The sequence below is a fragment of the Puntigrus tetrazona genome, chromosome 19 (genome assembly GCF_018831695.1).
Source record: "Puntigrus tetrazona isolate hp1 chromosome 19, ASM1883169v1, whole genome shotgun sequence".
NCBI classification, from domain to species: Eukaryota; Metazoa; Chordata; class Actinopteri; order Cypriniformes; family Cyprinidae; genus Puntigrus; species Puntigrus tetrazona.
Window position 1 is genome coordinate 5,779,537 of NC_056717.1, and position 18,569 is coordinate 5,798,105.

Genomic DNA, 18,569 nt, shown 5'->3' on the forward strand with positions numbered 1-18,569 from the left:
AACCAGACCACAGCATGTGAGAGAGATACGTAACATGCCCTCCTACACACCCCCACCGAGTCCACACACACACACACAGAGCTCAGTGTGTCTGGGGTTGATTGATGGTGTTCCCGTGTAGGACAGTAGTATAATCTCCCAGTGCATTAGCAGAAAGAGACTCCATTTAGTCATGTGTGCCTTCAGTCTGGGAAGGGGACAACGGCATCATATTAAATACTCCACGGCAGGCCTTATCAATCACACTTTTCGAATTAAAGACGTCAAATTTAATTTGATTCATGGAGGAAGACCAAGAAGCACAGCCGGGAAAGACGGCTGGACTCGCAACAAATTGGATCTGCAAGAGTTCGTATATAAAGATGTGCTCATAAGTTTACATACCCCATGTAGAACGTGTAAAATGTTAATGATTAAAAATAAAATGAGAGGGATCATGAAAAACCGATGTTTACAAGTATTTCACGCTGCCGTCAACGAGAAAGGCTCTCAACGAGAAAGAGTCGACTCTTTCGAACGACATTAACTTTATGCACGCTACACGCTAAACTTTGAAGGATGTTTTTATTCGCTTAGAGCTTTCCTGATATTTGAATTTTGAGCTGTCATCTGCAAGACGGATTATTTTGAGTATTTGCTCATCTGCAATACCTCTACAGGACGTTTCCTTTTAGACAGACCTCTATTAAATGTCGTTAAGATGTTTATGATTTAGAGTGCATGTAAAGCTGACATCTGTAAGACGTCTGCCAGATGTTTTTAGACATCTTGCAGACATACTTGTGGCAGCTACACACTGCATACCGAAGCGTCATTTTTAAAGTATGCGACGAGTTAGTAGTTGTATTTAGCATTACTTGTTTTTTTTAACAGTTTAAAGCCACGCGCGCGCATCTGTAAATACACGACAACTAGATCTAGAAAGGTTTGGTGTGTTTTTGGGTGAACGCTCATTGACCTCTGGAGTGATCAAAACGGCAAAGGCAAATTCTCTGCTACAAAAGCACTTCAGCACAGCGGCTCATCATCACTGCATTCCAGTCAGGGAGTAATAAACATGGTTTAGGGTGACTGAAAGAGCTGCCAAACCCCCTCCCATTACACTTGGCAGGGTCAGTCCCATTCAGCCCGCTTCGGGAGTGCAGCGTAAGTGTACTACCTTAATTAAAAAGCCGCTCTAAATGGGAATGTCTCTTCTGCCGAATGGAAATAGGAAATTCAATAGAGCATCCAGAGGACATGAGAAATAAGAGGGAAGTTAGCTGGCCGTTGACATAACAGGACTCATCTTTTCCGCGGGGGAGACCGGACGGAGTCCCATTTGCCCGATTGCTGTATTTTCAGTGAATGCCAAGCATTTCGGGACCTCACCTGAGTGCTCAATGATGCTGTTCTTATTCACGAAAAACACTGCACTACCGCTGTAGCTCTTCATTAACGGGATGTATATCTACCACAGAGAATATATTACTTGAAATGAGGTCAAGAGAAACCGAAGTGGGATTTTTTTTTTCACAGTTGTCTTGTCAAGCAAACAAATCAGAAAGAACCAGCACACCTTTTCTCAATAAGCCAACGTCATATTTTTATGCTACATAAGGGTTTTTGAAAATCAGCTATATAATTTCCAGGGAACTGAGTTAGACAGGAAGGTCATTTAAATTTGAAAAAGATCCTTAATTGGCACAGGACGACTATAGCGAGAAAACAGACTAATTAAATCATTATATAAGCCTCCAGGTGAATAATTATTAGTAGAATGATCCAGAAATGTTGTACTGGGTTTTAAAATGTGCAGCGCCGAATTATATGTCCACTATAATCAAGAGAATTATAAAGAATATACACAAAATACCAAGAATCTCTGAATGGAAACAAAAGTGCGTTATTACATTACAATTGGTTTATAGCTCGATTGCTCACTTCTTACATTGAGGGAAATTGGAGCAAGATTTTGCATCAGCTATAGATCCTCTCCAGCCTTCTGGACACAAGAAGGACAGAGTTCTTAGGAAATATTATTAGACTTCGGTTTCGAAAAGTATGTTTAGCCATGCTTGCGTGTCCATGTTTAAGTCATGATGGTGGTTCTCTAATTTCATCCTAGCACAGCTGCATTTTGTTGCAATCTCATAAAGTCGTGATTGCTGACAAAAATATCCAATATTGCAAACTCCGATGATTGCTTTGAAGGAGCAAAAATAGAAAAACCGAACAAAAGATGACCTGCTGCAGATCAGAAAACTTGGCAATGGTAAATCTTACAAGGTGAAACATTTCTTCCCTTTCTGTTCGTTCAGTTCAGTGCTTTATTCCCATGCTGTATGACAGAAGAACACAAGACTAGAAATCAATGACAGATTACGACAGCTTCACTCGAACACAAAACAAGCTGACCTTCCACACAACAACAACAACCTGCACGCGTTACACACTGGCTATAACACTTGTGCAAACAGATGATCTGAAGCACCAGGCCTTGCTGCCAATATTTGCGTTTGTTACATACTACAGTGTGCTGTGTTGAGTCTGCAGACGCTGTAACGAGAAATAAACTTGTAAAACACAAATGTAATAAATCCCTGTCAAATTAAACGTTGGGCTATGCTTCAGCATGGACCTAATTAAAAAGAAATATAAAAATAATAATAATAATAATAGTCAATAAATTACTGAAGGGCTGGTGCATGTGTGTGTGATTTAAGAAATAAGATAAAAAAATTAAAAATAAAAATAATAATAATAGTTATCGCTTTATTTACCTAGTTGATTGGTTACACTGATAATTGTAAAAAAAAAAATTGTATTACAAATTTATTGAAATGTTAGGTTTAAATATGCAAATGAGGGGATATTTATTTAAATTTGTGCATACATTTCTAGAACACAAATCTAAACACTGGATAAAGTCAGTTTTAAAGCCTTGTTTACATTTTTTCTCTCCTGACTTTTGAAAAACCAAAAACTGACAGGTGCATTAAAAAACGGGTCTCTGCTTAATGCTTTCATTCATTAAACTGATCAAGTTGCAAATAAATAGTCATTTCGACCTTTGCATTCATCAAAAATCTGTTTCCTGAGATCTTTCAATATTGACATTAATAATAAATGTTTCTTATGCAGCAAATCGGAATATTAAAACAATTTCGCGTGACACTGAAGACTTGTGCAATGACTGTAAATGGTATGTAACATCCCACACAGAAAACTCTCATTTTAAGGTGTAATAATATCTCGTGATTGTTGAAATGCAACGGCTTTCAAAGCATCGTACGGACTCTGAACCTACACTCAGGCTCGAGGTATCAGCGCTAGTCAGAACGAACATGAGTCAACATAAACAAGTGAGAAAGTGCCTGTTTCACGCTGCATCGCTCCCATATAGAGTTAGAATTAGAACGACGTCTACAAAGTTACAGAAACACGCCAGGCCTTCAGACGCTGTGAACGGACGATCAAAATCCAGAAACTGAATTTTGTAGTTTTTGTGGAATATTTGGGGCTGGGGGGGGTTTTGTGCTTTGAAGTGGGTTGTTTTTGTGATGGCTGGACGTTGCCAAAAGTGCGTGGGCTGTATAAAATTGCGCTTTATAAATAGAAATAAACGCCGCCTCTTATTCTGGTTTAACAACATAAGCAGAGTAATTTGACCTGCAATCTTCTTTTTTTAAGTCTGACAGAAGGGTAAAAATCAAACCTGGCGTTGTTCAAACGAAAATGAGGTGCACTCGAGCTCTTGTGGGGTGAATTATTTTCTTCGTGCACTGTTTCTACTTTTGAAGTCAGACAGTGGTCATCTGGGGGTAAAACTGAGCAGTGCGTTCTTGTATACAAGACAAAGCGCGTCCAAACCAATTTGTGTGATCCTATTTTGATCTGGATTCATGTATGGATTCATAAATATCGGCGTAGAGGTCTACTGTATAAAGGACTGCGTTCATCTTCTGTCTCTTCTTGAGACACACTTCTTATTAATTCCCTGTCCTCTTGCGTGCTCCATCATCTTGCGAGTGTTTGAGAGTTCGTATTTCTGAATAAACGGATTCAATATAAAGCGGCATTGGGAGCAAGAGTTCAGTTCTCTGTAAACACCGGGGACACCAAACTGTACACAGACACACAGAACGTACCCGAAAAAGCTTTTTCTACACCCAGAGAAATAACACCAAAAGGTGTTCGTTTGATATAACCCGGTTCACAATGGTTACAGGAACAGTTCGTGGTTATTTACTCACCCTGTGGTCATCCGAGATGCAGATGAGTTTGTTTCTTCATCAGGGCAGACCGACCTGGAAAAAAATAGCATTACGCGGTTTGCTCGTCAATGGGCAATGAATGGGTGCCGTCGGGGTGAGCGCTGATAAAAACACCACAGTAACCCACACGATTCCAGTCCATCGTTGTAAAGTAAAAAACGGTTTGTTTGTGCGAAACGAATCATTTTTAACTTAAAACCACCTAAAATATGTAACCCGTCTATAATTCTGCATCAGGAGAGAAATACGCACAGCTCATAGCACACAGCAGACGGACCTTGTCCACGGAAGTAAGCGTTATTATGGATTATTTACTCGTGTGAAACGTCTTGAGGATGGATTAGGTGGGTTTTTCTCTTCACGAGACGTTAACTGACGGTCCGTAGTCGCGTGTGTTATTGTGATGTTCACATCAGCTGTTTGGACAGTTGTCAAAATTGTGAGGAAAACCACATTGATCTGTAAATGAGGCCGGCGCTCACGGCGCCGCTGGGAATTAACCGGCGCGTCAGGCAATCTTAGCAAGAAAAACATTTGCATAGGATATTAACACATGATTAAATAAAGAGACATCATTGTCGCTGATAAAGGCACTCGAGGTGTGAAGGGCCGCTGGGGCTGTATAGTCTCTCTGTGCGCCGAGACGAGTCCTTTCTCATGGAAATCAGCCGCGTCTCCACTTCTCCGGGGTCACCCACCTCCGAGTGTCCTCCTCCTGCTTTCCATCAAAAACACGACCCGACCCTGCCTCCATCAGAGACTCGGCGCTGAAGCGGCACGCGAGCTCTGTGGGACGGAGAAACGTAAAGGTCCTGCTTGAAACCAAAGGGGCTTATAACCTGACGGAGGAGGTCATCACAATTCATTTTTGGGGGTTCCTCCGTGAATCTGAGGAGCATCTGAGGCATTATGAAGAACACGTCGACCTCTAAAGACCCCAAACCCGGTTGTTTAAACACAAAAAGTGGAGGTTTTTCAAAAAGAAAGCTTCATTTTTCTTACCACAAGTCCTACAGAAGCACGTTTTTAATCTCAAAAGAGTCGTGCAAACAAAAAGCGGGCACTTTTAAGAAGGTCGAGACATAGCACTGTATTTCCGGCGCGTCCTGTTTAGTTGCATTTATTTGCGCGCGTCCAAGACCTTTCTAGAGTTGCTCAACCCCCACCCCCTTTTGACGCAAAATAAGTCCTCGCTACGGGACTTCGCGAAACCTGCGTCGAATCAGCCAATCATAACGTCACCTGTCTGCGGTCTACATACTAATCAAGCGCATAAAGTCACGGACCGCCCGAACCGCGAGCGCTTCGACTTCGGCTGCTTCCTCTAGCAATGAGAGAAATATTAAACAGACGAGCGCCATTCGTCACTGCGCGTTTTTGAAGCGGTCTGACTAATACATTTATTTGTTTTATCGATTTTAAGCGTCGGAAGGAAGCCGTCGCCTCCCCGTCGCTTCGCTATAAAGGCGCGCGCGCGCGAGTCAGTCCCGTCGCGCAGGACGCAGTGAACAACTGTTTGTTGCGTGCGGAGGAAACGCGGCTTAGATCCACATTTACTCTTTAAAGAGCTCCGGGGAAAGAATAAGAGGAGAGTTACTGGGTGCAACATGAAATTTCTTTTACCGGCTGCGGTGGCTTTTCTTGTTTTGTGCCAAGTTTTCGGAGAAGAGTTGGGTCCAAAAGAAGACCTTGATTACTGGACGGGCAGCAATCAGGTTCAGGTGAGGTTTTCTTCTTTTACTGAGACCGGACATGTTTTTTTTTAGACTAAACAAAATCTAGCGCAACAGTTTTAGGGCTGGTTTTAAGGACCTTTCATTAGTAGGCATGCCAAAACAAAAATCATTGCGCATTCGTTTTTGTTTTTAATCTCACTGCACTGACTGCATTTAGTATATATTAATAACTGCAAAACAACAACAACGATAATAATAATCACATTGATAATAATCACTTAGTTTTTAACTAGAATGTTTTTTTGGATGTTTTAAATCTCAAAAGAGACAAAAAGTGGCTACTTTTGAAAACGCGGTAGCTGTTAACCACTGATACTGATAGCGTTGAAGCTAGTTATATTATATATAAATATCATTACGCTATTTTTATTACATCTCAGCTTCATAGAGTTTATAATTGACGTGTGCATAATGCATTGCAATTGCTAATTAATTACTGTTTACTACCTATGCACAACATTATATAGTTATCAAGTGGTTGTGCATATCATTGCGCGTTGTTTTTAAGGATTTGGGAGGATATAGAGACACGCATATTTGGTACTGAAGAGGACTAAATTCAATAATTTAGTACTCAACCAATATATATGTATACACACACACACATATACATATATATATATATATATATATATATATATATATATATATATATATATATATACAGTGTAAAAATTTAGGAGAACAATAGGCTCGTGTCGCTGTCCAGTGCTGAACTGCTCGTTTGAATGGAGCACACGTTTCCACTTTGACATTGCGGGTTGGAAGACAGCCAAGCACTTATGTCTTTCATGCATTTTGTGCTTATAAACCGCATCTTTGCAACTGCTGTATCTCGCAGTGCATTTCTGTGCTCAAAAAAACGAGGCCAACGACCATTAAGCGAGGCGAATTCCGCATCGGGCCGAGTGTGAAAGTGTACCAGCGATCTTCCAGAGCGAGTGGCACCTGTCTGACGGTCCATAAATAAATCGTGTTTGCAGGATGAGTGGCTGCAGGCGGATCCTTCAGAGAGATACTAAGACGCATGACGAGGAAACCCCGACCTCATCAGTTCATCGGTCTGATGGGGAAACGGTCCTCCGGTAAGACCCGACGCTAAAAACTCAGATTCAGGATTTTGAGATGTTTTAAGCGAATTATACTGGTTTTGACCTACAGCTCCCATCTCTTTCGTTCTTCCTCCCCACAGCAAACGCACAGATCACACGAAAAGTAAGTGATCTCCACACTAGACGCTTGCATTCGCATAAAAACCCTTCAAGAGATTAACACACACGATTACACGAAGACGCTTAGAGTTTTTTTCCCTAAAAAACAAGTTTCTGCAAAATCCTTAAGCTTTTTACAAATCCTTGATCCTTTGCAGGTGTTTACCAGGATCGGTCGCAGCTTATTAAATATGGAAACTGAAGAGTTTCAGAGACCCACCATCCCTCTTAATACAAAACTCACCTCAAGGTCTACGTTTTCACAGTAGAATAAAGCGATTGAAAAGAAATCAAATCAAGTCGGCACTCTAGACCTCAACAGCGCTGCGTATAAACACATGTCTATTCATCCCTCCCTCTACATACAGCATCTTAAACTCTCGCTTGTCTCTCTGTTGTCTACCAGGGCATAAAATCAATTCTTTTGTTGGGCTGATGGGTAAAAGAAGCCAAGAGGAGCCAGGTAGGAACGGCAAAACCTCTATATAAGGTTTATAATAGCAGCTTAATCAATAATAACAACAATAACTAGTAGTGATTTCAATGTGTGTTATGATGACCTGTAATCTTGACCTTCTCGCTCCACAGACTCGTACGAATGGGGAACAGTACAGATCTACGACAAGAGGCGTTAACGGATAAAAGCGTGGTCACATCCGCTTCCTAAAGGATCATTTCATTCTGTGATGTTCATCGATTCTGACTTTTGTTTCTTTTTTTCCAATTCAGGCCAGAAATAAAAATGATTTGGCGTTGTGGTATTATGGCCGACTCGCACCTGTGGCAGTTCTTTTTAAAAAGGATCAAACGTGTTTTCTGTCACGACATCTCTCCCGGTGTTGTGGAGCATTAAAGCGAAGCGGTGTCCTTTCTAAGATACTCAGAGATTTGTGCTCGATACATAGTGCCTCATAGTGTTTTCACCGTGACTGATGATGTTGTTTTAATAGCGCCGGGCCGGGTGTGATGTCATGTCCTGTCACCGCTACGAGCAAAGGTTTTGCTACCTTGATATCTGTGTGATTGTAGCTTGATATTAAAAATATTTTCTTTATTGGTGGAACTTTAATTCCTTGTCGTATCGTTGAGAGTGAGCGGTGCAGGCCTCGGAGCCCTCAAGTATCCTCTCAAAAGGTGGTTTATACAGAAATAACAAACAACTAAAAAAATCCCCACACATCACGAAAGGCTTCATCAATACCACGACCAGATCGTTTAATGTGATAGCTCAGAATGTTGCACATTAAAGTCTAAAACTTTAAACAGTCACACTACATGCACCATCCTTTACTCGAATTCAGAGCACATTTCTAGTTTAAAGTGATGCTGCACCACAGAACATACAAAAAGGGGGTTGGGGAGAATAAATAACTGCTTAAAAGCAGCGGGAATGTTTTAAATAGCCAAACAATAATTTACTTGGGTCAATTAGCACACAAATACAATCATTAAAGTGGGAGTCCCACTGCAGGAATCTAGGAGAAGTGCATAGTCCAAGGTTTTCAGTCCAGATATTATAAAAACAATTATTAGTTCATTCACCAGTAAACCCAAAATACATGTACACTACCATTCAGAAGTTAAGGGCAACTCTTTTTTTGGGAAATATAACTTTGTAACATTACTACTTACATTTCAGCCTAACTATAAGTGCTTAAATCGCTCGAGCAGCAAATCAGTATATTTGAATGATTTCTGAAGGATCATGGGACACTATGAAGAAAACTCCGTAATGATGCTGAAAATTAAGCTTCGATCAGCAAATTATTAAATGTGTTCAACTAGTAATATTTACAGCAGTACTGTATTTCACAAATAAACGCATCTTTTGGGATTTGGAGAGGGCTTCTTTAAAACTAGCGATCCCCAACCTTTGAGCGGCACTGTATATATTCCCTTACTAATGTGACAGGATAACTGAATATGGAGTCTACTTCAAACTAAGAAGCTTTCTGTGTTTTTGACTTGAACTTACATCATATTAGGTCACCATAGCTTGACTGTTGTGACAATTTGTCTGTTTTTACAAGAAACAATTACTGTGCAATTTATTTTAACCAACAAGCCACGCTAGCCTACTCCTGTTTTGGTTAGAGAAAAGAAAAGCTCTATTTCTATATTTTAGAAACCTATAACCTGATAAGAGGATACAGTAACACGGCAACCTCGAAAAATACCTCGAATATAAATTCTATTTGGAAAAAACCCCTAAAAGATAGTCTAGTAAAGGGAACAGAGAAAATAAGGCAAAAAAAAAAAAAGCATTTAAATAATGGCAACATTGTAGTTGTGTGGTCTGAGGCTTGATGGGATTACTGGTCTTTATCGGGTCTTGTAGATGGACAGGGTTCTGGCCGAGGGGTCTGTGGCCTTGATCCAGCGGGGCATCCAGTAATGTGGGGTCCACTCACAGCGGCCGGGGTAATGCTTCTCAAAGATCGTCCTTATGAAGAAGCCCTCTTTGGTTGTGGGAGGATTGAAAGGGAACTTCTCACTGGCTTTCTCCAGCTGACAGTCGCTCACCTGAAGGAAAAACAGAGAACTTAAAAAGACGAGAAGACGGGGAAGAGGCTTGCAAGCGCTCCTCACGCGGCAGTACCTCATCCTCGATGTGCTCCTGAAGACTGAGCGTGCCAGGATTTCTTCATGGAAGTCATTCCGTCACTGAAGGCCTCCTTCCTCCTCCAGAGTATCTCATCTGGGATGAGGTTCAGCCCCTTTAAAACGATTCCCTCAAGAGATGCTTCTCCACACCGCCCTGAGCAAGTCAGACAAGTTATTCAGTGGGCTTACAGAAACTTCTTTCGTTTATGATGACACGGACTCACAAATAAGCAATTTTCATGCAGATTACATAATCCAAGCTACATTTGATTTCCATTTAAAATGGCTCGCTTAAGTCACAGATTTTAATGTCTGTTTCGCGCTTTTAAGTTCACAGACCGAGAAGACACGGTGCACCCTGTTCGCAGCTTTCGTTAGTTTCATATTGTTATTATGAGCGCACACAAACAAATGCTTAATCTTTACTAACTTGACAGATGCATTACGCATGTATATACATGTGACCAAAAAATGAAGGAGAAGTCTATTTTAGGATTAAGTGAGCTTTGATTGAGGTTTTTGGTCGACTAACAAACAGTCAACTATCAGGGGGCAGCCCTACGAGACCCCCAACGAAGAAACACACATGCAAACTTGTTTAAATTGTAAAGTTTCATTTTTACAAAAACTCCAATCCGCTTTCGTTTTATACGTCCGGCTTCACAGGCTTAAAGGTTTGTCGAATGCCCAACTCCAAGAATTAAATTAGAAACGGGAAGAGCAGCAGCTGCAGCAAGAACGGACACGAGAACGGATAAATCAGTAAAGGTGTGAGGAAAGCCCACCTTAGGCACTCTCATCTCCTCAGGCAGAGAGAGGTAGTATGCTGTGAACCTGTGATCCAGGAAAGGCACTCTCAACTCCAGTCTAACGAAGGCAAAAAAAAAAAAAAAGTTCAGTATTTTCATCTAAGCCCAATGACTAGGTGAGGTAAAGGACATGCGGTCTTACCCGTGTGCGGCTGTGGTTCTGTCCGCTCTCAGCACGTCAAACAGATAAAGCTCTTCCAGCAGACGCACACTGTCCTCAGCAGCTGCTTCCAGGTGTGGCGCCTGATTCAAGAGACACGGACAAACGTTCTCACCATATACATGACTGTAAAAACTCACTCGACACAAATGACAGATAAGTGAAGTTATGATGCTTATTTTGAGGTACTGATTAACTAAATACCACAAAGTACTTTTTTTTCCAATATTACTTTTTGAAACATTAAATGGTAAATACACATTTATGATGGTGCTTTTGATTGCAAGTAGAAAATAGAAATCCTGTTTACATGGCTAAAATGTACGTCAGTGTATTGGCAGTACATTTCAAAGACCATAAAAGTATGAAATTGGATAAAAAGTGTGCTTCAGTCCTATTGTAGTGGGTCAAAAATGTAATATACATTGAAACTATAATATATTTAAAGGTAAAATGCAAATGAATTGTCCAACGACGTAACGTCTAGTTTTAAGTTGATCATATGCTAACACGTACCTTATGGAAGTAGATGTACCCTTGTGTCAATTCATCTGAACCTTCACCTGAGAAAATCACAACGCTGTCCGTCTTCTTCTCACGGATGTACTTTGATATCAGGTACATTCCTGAGGACAAACCAAAAGATCACGTCCTTTCTTTTTTCTGTCATCACACAGCTGCCATCTAGTGACTAAGTTCAGACTCCACAGTAAAAATGTATTATATCTACTTCTCTATACGCTCTATCTACATATATACCCCTCAACATTTATGAAACTTCACCCTTCTTGAATGTACAAAAGAGAATGTATAAATATATTTTCCCAAGCAGTTGAAAGCAGCCTTTTAATAACGAGACAGTTAAAAGCCCCTTTCCCGAGTCTTTGTCCTGCTAACCAACTAAGCGATTGCAGCGCTGATGATGCAGTTTTCCGTTTCTCTAATCCAGAGAAATTCCTGTGGTCACATGAGCAGAGTGTATGGTGATGAGCTTAGCTCCACGGGCTCGGTGACAAAGAGCTTTATCAACACTTAGAGAATTCATTTGTTCTTAAATGCGTAACTACAGTGAGTCTCCCTCATTACGTGGACAAGCTAATACAAAACTTGTCTTGAACTTTATCCATTTCACATTTGTTTTTCCTTTAGTTCAAACTTGTGCACTCACCGACAGAGGCACGCACGGTGGTGATGTCGTAGCTCTCCAAGTGAGCGATGACTTCCTCCAGCGCACGGATGCCCTCCTCAGGAGTGAAGCTCACTTCATGGTGTTCACTGCCACTGTGCGCGCCACCTGCCCGAAAGAACACTAGGTGTAACATCTGCTACCGATCACATGAACAAGACACATCCACTCACAGAGACTTGCAGAACACACACAGCCTTCACATTTGAATTGATTTTTGGGGCTTAATATTTGACAGGCGCTAATCCATAAGCGCAAACTGTAGGCTACACTCCATTTTTAAACTCTATTCCGGACGCTTTGCATCATGGGAAATAACGGGCCGTTTGTGTCAAGATCCGGTTAGCGGGATACTCTGTTCCACCAGCGCCGTGAGATTTTAATTTTCAGTTAGCAGATAAACAAGAATGATGACTTATGACGACTTTCTGTTTTCCTATCAGTGGGAAACTAATGTTAAAAGCCTTAAACAATTTGCTCAGCATTCATCGTTATATGAAAAACATTACGGGATATTTGGTTTGTGCCGCATGACAGAGATAGTACACATGAGCACAAAGCTTCATTTCTCAAACAGTTGAGAGCGTGAAGTCTTTAAAGTACAGTCTGCGTGAGGACCATTTTTGATTGTTATTGGTGACATTTGATGAGATTAAAATGTGCTCTTATCATGGTTTTAAATCAAAGAGACTTAGATTATGTCTCTAAGAAGTTAACATTTCTATACTTGTAGCGTTCGGGCTAAGGAGAGGCTTCACGCTGGGGTCACTGACCTTCGCGAGCGGCAGCAACATCTGGGCTGTCTCGGCACCGATGGAAAATGTCTGGACGGGATACGGAGCTGCTTTTCTTTGGCCAGTTTCACAAGAGTAGCAGCAACCAGACTTGAATCGAGACCACCTGGAAAAAAAGCCCCATCACAAACAGGCTGAACGTGAGAAAATAATCCATAGGAACTCAGCTATAAATCACAGTAAAAATCACCAAATGAGCACAAGCACCTGAGAGCAGGCAACCGATTCTTCTGTGAGCCATCAAGCGCTTTCTTTACCGCTTTCAAACAGGATCCTAATGTTGCTCTTCACCGTCTCCAGTTCAAAGCCTGATGAAAAGAAAGGAATTAATTTCTCTTTAGATCGACACCACAGTACATGGTTGTGTCGACAGATGTGTGCGCTAAAGAGATCGGGAGCTTCTAGAAGCAACTTCATCCATCTACTCCAGGAAAATAAAACTCACACACACATATACACACATATATATATACACACAAAACAAGACAGACATAAAATATTATATAACATTTTATTCATTAATTTTTGGTCATTTCATTTAACTGGTTAAAAATAAATAAATATATATTTTTTAATTTATTTTAGCATTTTTTATTTTATTTTCACATTTAAAGAAAAATTTGACTGTCAACGCTTTGATTATTTTGTTTGTTCTGAGAAAAGCTCCTGCAGCAGACGACATTTCATCGTGAGATTTAATCAAAACTGACACACCTGCAAGTTTCAGAAGAGTGTCTACATACTTTTCACCTGGAGTGACAGGCTGTATTGTTGGCACATCAACAGACAGTAAAACTAATTCAAACTTGTTGTGTTGAGGTGTAGCCGTAATTAGGCTTGTGACTACACCTCAACACAAGTTTGAATTAGTTTTACTTTGTCCTAGTTGGTAAAATAGGGTTAAATGGATGCACACTACTGCTTACACGCTGAATATGGCACCTACCTGTGCCAAGTCCCTCCAGGATGTTGTAGGCAGCATGCTTGGTTCTTCTGTGCAGCAGTGAAAGCGATCCATCTGAACAGACTCCACTTTTCCAGAGGTCTTCAGGTCAAACACCTCAAAGTGTCCCGGTGGGAAGGGAGTGATCTTTGCAGGAGTGGACATGGAGGTTTTAAGGTCCAGCAAACCTGTTTGTATAAAATAAATATAATGCTGTTAAAATTAGGGCTGGAAGCCATATCATACCGCCACGATAATACAGAACCAAAAAAAAAGTGCCATATAGTGATATTAATGACAGAGCTGCTTGATGGTGTATTTCTATGGATGTACCAAATGTTGCCGAAAAAAGCAAAAGGCAGAATAATATGCACCAAACAAAATCGTTAATGCAATCAAATTATTACAAAATTATTATTACAGCTTACAGCCAGAGACTGTTTATTACTGCATCGCATGTCTTGTGTGTGAGAAGAGGAAGGGCTGGTTTCTGGTTAATAGTCTACTCTGTATAATGATTAAAATGCCCTTCAACAATTAAACGCACTGCAGAACGTGTTTTTTTTTGTTTTTTAATGAACTGCCTGTGTTCAAACAGTGCTGCATGAGCTTACGGAAAACAGAAATCTGCATTCGCAGCTGCTCATTTGTTTTTAAACAAGGCATGTTATATGTGCATCTTACCAAATTAGTAATGAGAACAATTTATAAATAAATTTTAACAAAAAAACCTGGAGAACTTGCAGATTTCTGTCACAATACAAGCTCCATCAATGTTCATTAATGTATTATTATTGTTCTGTTAAAAAAATTATAAAAGACTATGATAACAGCAGATCTATTAATACATTTATTGTTCACACGTGTTCAAATTAGATCTATAATATTTTTTTAAAAATATCCTTCTGCTCAGCAAGAGGTCTCAAAACTGGCCACAAAATATTAGTTTATATATTACCATCTTATTTTGTTAGTATAATGTCTGAGTAGAATGTTAAAGTGTTAAATAAAAACACTTCAATTGTTTTGTATTATGACAATTTTAATTTAAAGTAACTTGCCCAAAACTGCCACTATTTTTGCTGTATAATGCTGCAATCAAAAAGAAAACAGTTCTTTAAATTTGTAATTTTTTTGCATATGGTCAATATCACCATTGCAAGTATTTTTGGAACAGCGTGATATAATTGAGGCTACATCGCCCAAACCTGGTTAAAATCATTTTGTAATCCAGTATTTAAAAAAAGACCATAAGCGGTAGTTTTCTGTAATTGATTATACCTTTGGCTTCGGAACAGACGGCCAGAAAGCCGTTGTCGGTGAGCAGTCTGAACAGCGGTCTCCACGCCAGACGCGTGTCTCTGCCCAAGAAGACCTTCCCTGTTAGCCGTGGTTCAACAAGATGAAGGCAAATACGCCATCTAGCATGGAGGCCATCTTCTAGATTCCAAAGCGATCAGACAGGTGCAGAAGGATCTGCGCCTGTCCACTTTAGTCTGATACTCAAACTTAAAGTGGTTCCTCATCTAGAAAGAGAAGTTTGGAAGAAGTTATGAGCGTGATATAAGAGCTGTCAGCAGTACCGCAGTATGTAAAATAAATAAACGAATACCTGTACCCTCCAAATAATAAAAATATGCTCAGAATATAGCAAGTAATCAAAACTATTACTCTAAAAATGTAACTCGTCGCAGCAAGAATGCGTGTTTGAGTAAATTGAATACATTTTGTAAATCTACCAAAGCTGAATATCAGGCCCAAAAGTGGAAGAAACATTATGAATGGATGTAATCAGTGAACAAAAAATGGTGCAGGAACAGTAACTAAAGGTTAAGCTACTTACCCTGGTGTGGTTGTAGATCTCGCCTTGGTTGTAGCAGAGCCAAAGGTAGGGGAACTTCTTGACTTCGCAGAGGCTGCATGCCGTACAGCTGGTCCACGATGGCGAAGTGTGGAAGCGAAGCAGCAGTTGGTGAAGCTGCTGACATTCTCGAAAGCGAAAGCGTCCGGTCCACGATGAGCGATTTTCATAGCATTGCTGCACACTGAACCGAAAGCACTCATCGCCTCCCGAACAGGCCCATATACACACATTCTGATCAGGCGGACCAATAAGAAGACAAAACAAAAAGCGTATCGTAATCAAACTGTAATCCACATGAATTCACAAGAGCTGTATTCTGAGATTGTGGTTATCTAGCTGCATTTATCGTGGGCACTTCTGAAATACCTACAATAATTTTAATGCACTTTAAAGAACACTTTCCCCCATTAACTAGTTAAATGCACAAAGGCACTGTAAGCTGCGTCGAAGTCACGTGTACACTAATATAAATTAATTATCAGCTCATCAGGGCTTAGCCAATTAGTTCTTTCTAAACGGTCATTAATCTTAGGTCATTCAAATATTTAATAGCATGCTGTTAAAAAAAAGCCTTTCATAGCCTACAGTTTCTTTCATAAACGCTTTCTGCTTCTGAACAGAAAAATCTGATCGACATCCAGTGCATGTATTTGAAGCTAGACTTGATTGGCCGAGAACTTTTGGCAAAACACTGCCAAAAATAGTGACTGGCATTGATGAATCCAGACACACCGGTAAAACCTACCCGTTTAGCCTAGCTTTAAGATCATGTTTTATATATATATATATATATATATATATATATGCTCCTCTTGTAAATATTAAGAAAATGAACTAGAGTTCACAGTGCTTTGACAATTAACTTCACTGAAATACACCGTTTACGCTTTAAAAAGTTAGCACTGCACAAAACCGAATAAAAACTTCAATGAAAGTTTTGCCTACAGTTGTCCACCAAGTCACATTTACGTTTCCTCGTCCTTTAAAGTGACAGCTGGTTATCGTTAGCTGCTAATCATTAGCAGCAGCAGCGGCGTTAACCGAATTAGTTGCGTCAGCGCGCGCTTAAAGGAACACGCCACTTTTTCTGAAACGGGCTCACTTCTTCATGGCATTGCCGCGAGAGTTTAGTAGTTATCAAATCGCAACTTTTTTAATTTCCCGCCGGTCTTGCTACACGACGCAACTACAAAACAGACAATTTCAAAAAAAAAAAAAAATAAATTAAAAAAAAATAAAATCGAAACTCTGGTCATTTTGAAAGCTGATGCTACAACCGGTCTAATTGGATTCTATGCTAAAAAGTTATTCTAAAGAAGTGCTATCGCTAGTCCGGGAGGTCGACTGAATGGATTTCAAAACGGTAATATCGTATTACACTCCTGGGAGCGTTGGAGAACGAACCCCTAATGTAACGTTTTATCTGTGAGGAATAGTTGCAATTTATCCTGCAAATAATATAGGCTACTTGACCGGCAAAACCGGTCCTCACGTGGTCTGACTTTGATCGGCAATACGGCAATCTTTCGTAAATCTTACAACACCACCGGACTTTGCAAAGAAGTATATTGGTAACATATGCTAGGTTGGTTGCATTTAGAAATACCACGTTATTACAGCCGTAATGCATATACAACGTTAGCAGGAAAAGTGGCTGTGATTTGACACTTGACAGCTAGCCGACCGTTACGTGTTGTGATGGCACAGGCATATTAAAGGCATACGCCCATCGCACCTACCTAGTAATGCCTGTAAAAAGACGCTGGATTTGGTCTACGTTGGCTGGGATGGGAGAAGCTTCCCGTTCTTTCTTCGGCGATGCTCGGCTGATGAAACACACGTGCGGTGTTCCTGGCAGATTCTTGTCGTTTCCCGCCTGGCGCTGATTAAGGCCAAAACGTAACGACGTTGCCGTGACAATGACCCTTCTGCGTAGCGTCAGTAGATGCGCGTATCACGTTTAAAAGTGAGTCATTCTTTGGCGTGTTCATTTTAAAAAAAAACCAATAGTGTCGCTAACTGCGCCACTCAGCCAGGTAGCCCGCTTCGTCTTCTTCCCAACTTTTTGTTGATTTCCACCTCCAAAATACATACAAAAAATACCCATACACTTTTAATAAAATGAACTTATTCCTTAACACTAGTAAAAATCATCACACTACTAGCACTAACATAACTACTTTACTTTAATTTAAAATAAGGCTACATTAAGCTTTGTTGTGGAAACAAACTTATCACTATTATAAACTTCTCCCACCCACATGTACAAAGGTGTTATTATTATTAACATCATCATTATTCAGTGTATAAATGAAGTTCCCTATAGTATGGACTATTAATAAACATCATTTGAGGGGCATAACGCCTGAGAGTTTCAGGCACACCAAATATTTTTGGTATTATTTTTAAGATTTATAACTATAGAAAAATTTATGAAATTGGTGTCTTTTCTTTATTAAAGGTAAAGCTTGGGACTTAAATGCTGATGTCAAAATTGGTGAACTTAAGTGTGTAGATGGGCCTGCAGTTGTTGGGTGGTGACTGCACCAATTCCTTAAACGTAAAAAAATATATACTTGCAGTAATTTTTATAACCAATATAAATATGAATGAGCAGCTCATTTAAGTAGTTTCTTGTGTCTTTAGAGATACAAAGTGCTATATGTAACTGAAGTTGTTAAGCTGTTCTATCGGACTTTCTACAAAAGGCGTTCAGAGGAGCTCCTAGAAACATTTGATGAGTAGCGATGATAATTTTGTAGTAAACTACATTTGGGGAAATTTATTACAAATAGACAATGCGTTAGTCACAATTATGTATTAAAGTAGCATAACACAACTGGCCGCTGGATATTAAAAGAGATAAAAAGTAAATAGTCTATGACAAACAATGCTTCTTTTAGCGATTGTTTGGCTGGAGGAGTCTGGCACTCAATGCTACATAATAACCAAAAGTCGCACACTGATTACGTGAATTCATCTGGGATTCGCTATCAACATGTGCCA

At 40.0% G+C, this 18,569-nt stretch overlaps 1 protein-coding gene and 1 pseudogene across 1 annotated transcript; one reads left to right on the top strand and one right to left on the bottom strand.

The window, feature by feature from the left end:
- The first annotated feature begins 5,594 nt into the window (after positions 1-5,594).
- Positions 5,595-8,257, top strand: LOC122323983 (protachykinin-like). Its single transcript, XM_043218135.1, is given in 6 exon segments — positions 5,595-5,977; positions 6,976-6,997; positions 7,000-7,077; positions 7,185-7,211; positions 7,610-7,666; positions 7,792-8,257. Coding segments are annotated over 6 exon segments (345 nt in total). The 5' UTR covers positions 5,595-5,863; the 3' UTR covers positions 7,839-8,257.
- Positions 8,258-9,101: 844 nt separating this feature from the next.
- LOC122323430 lies at positions 9,102-15,736 on the bottom strand (annotated as a pseudogene).
- Between the last annotated feature and the right edge of the window lie 2,833 nt (positions 15,737-18,569).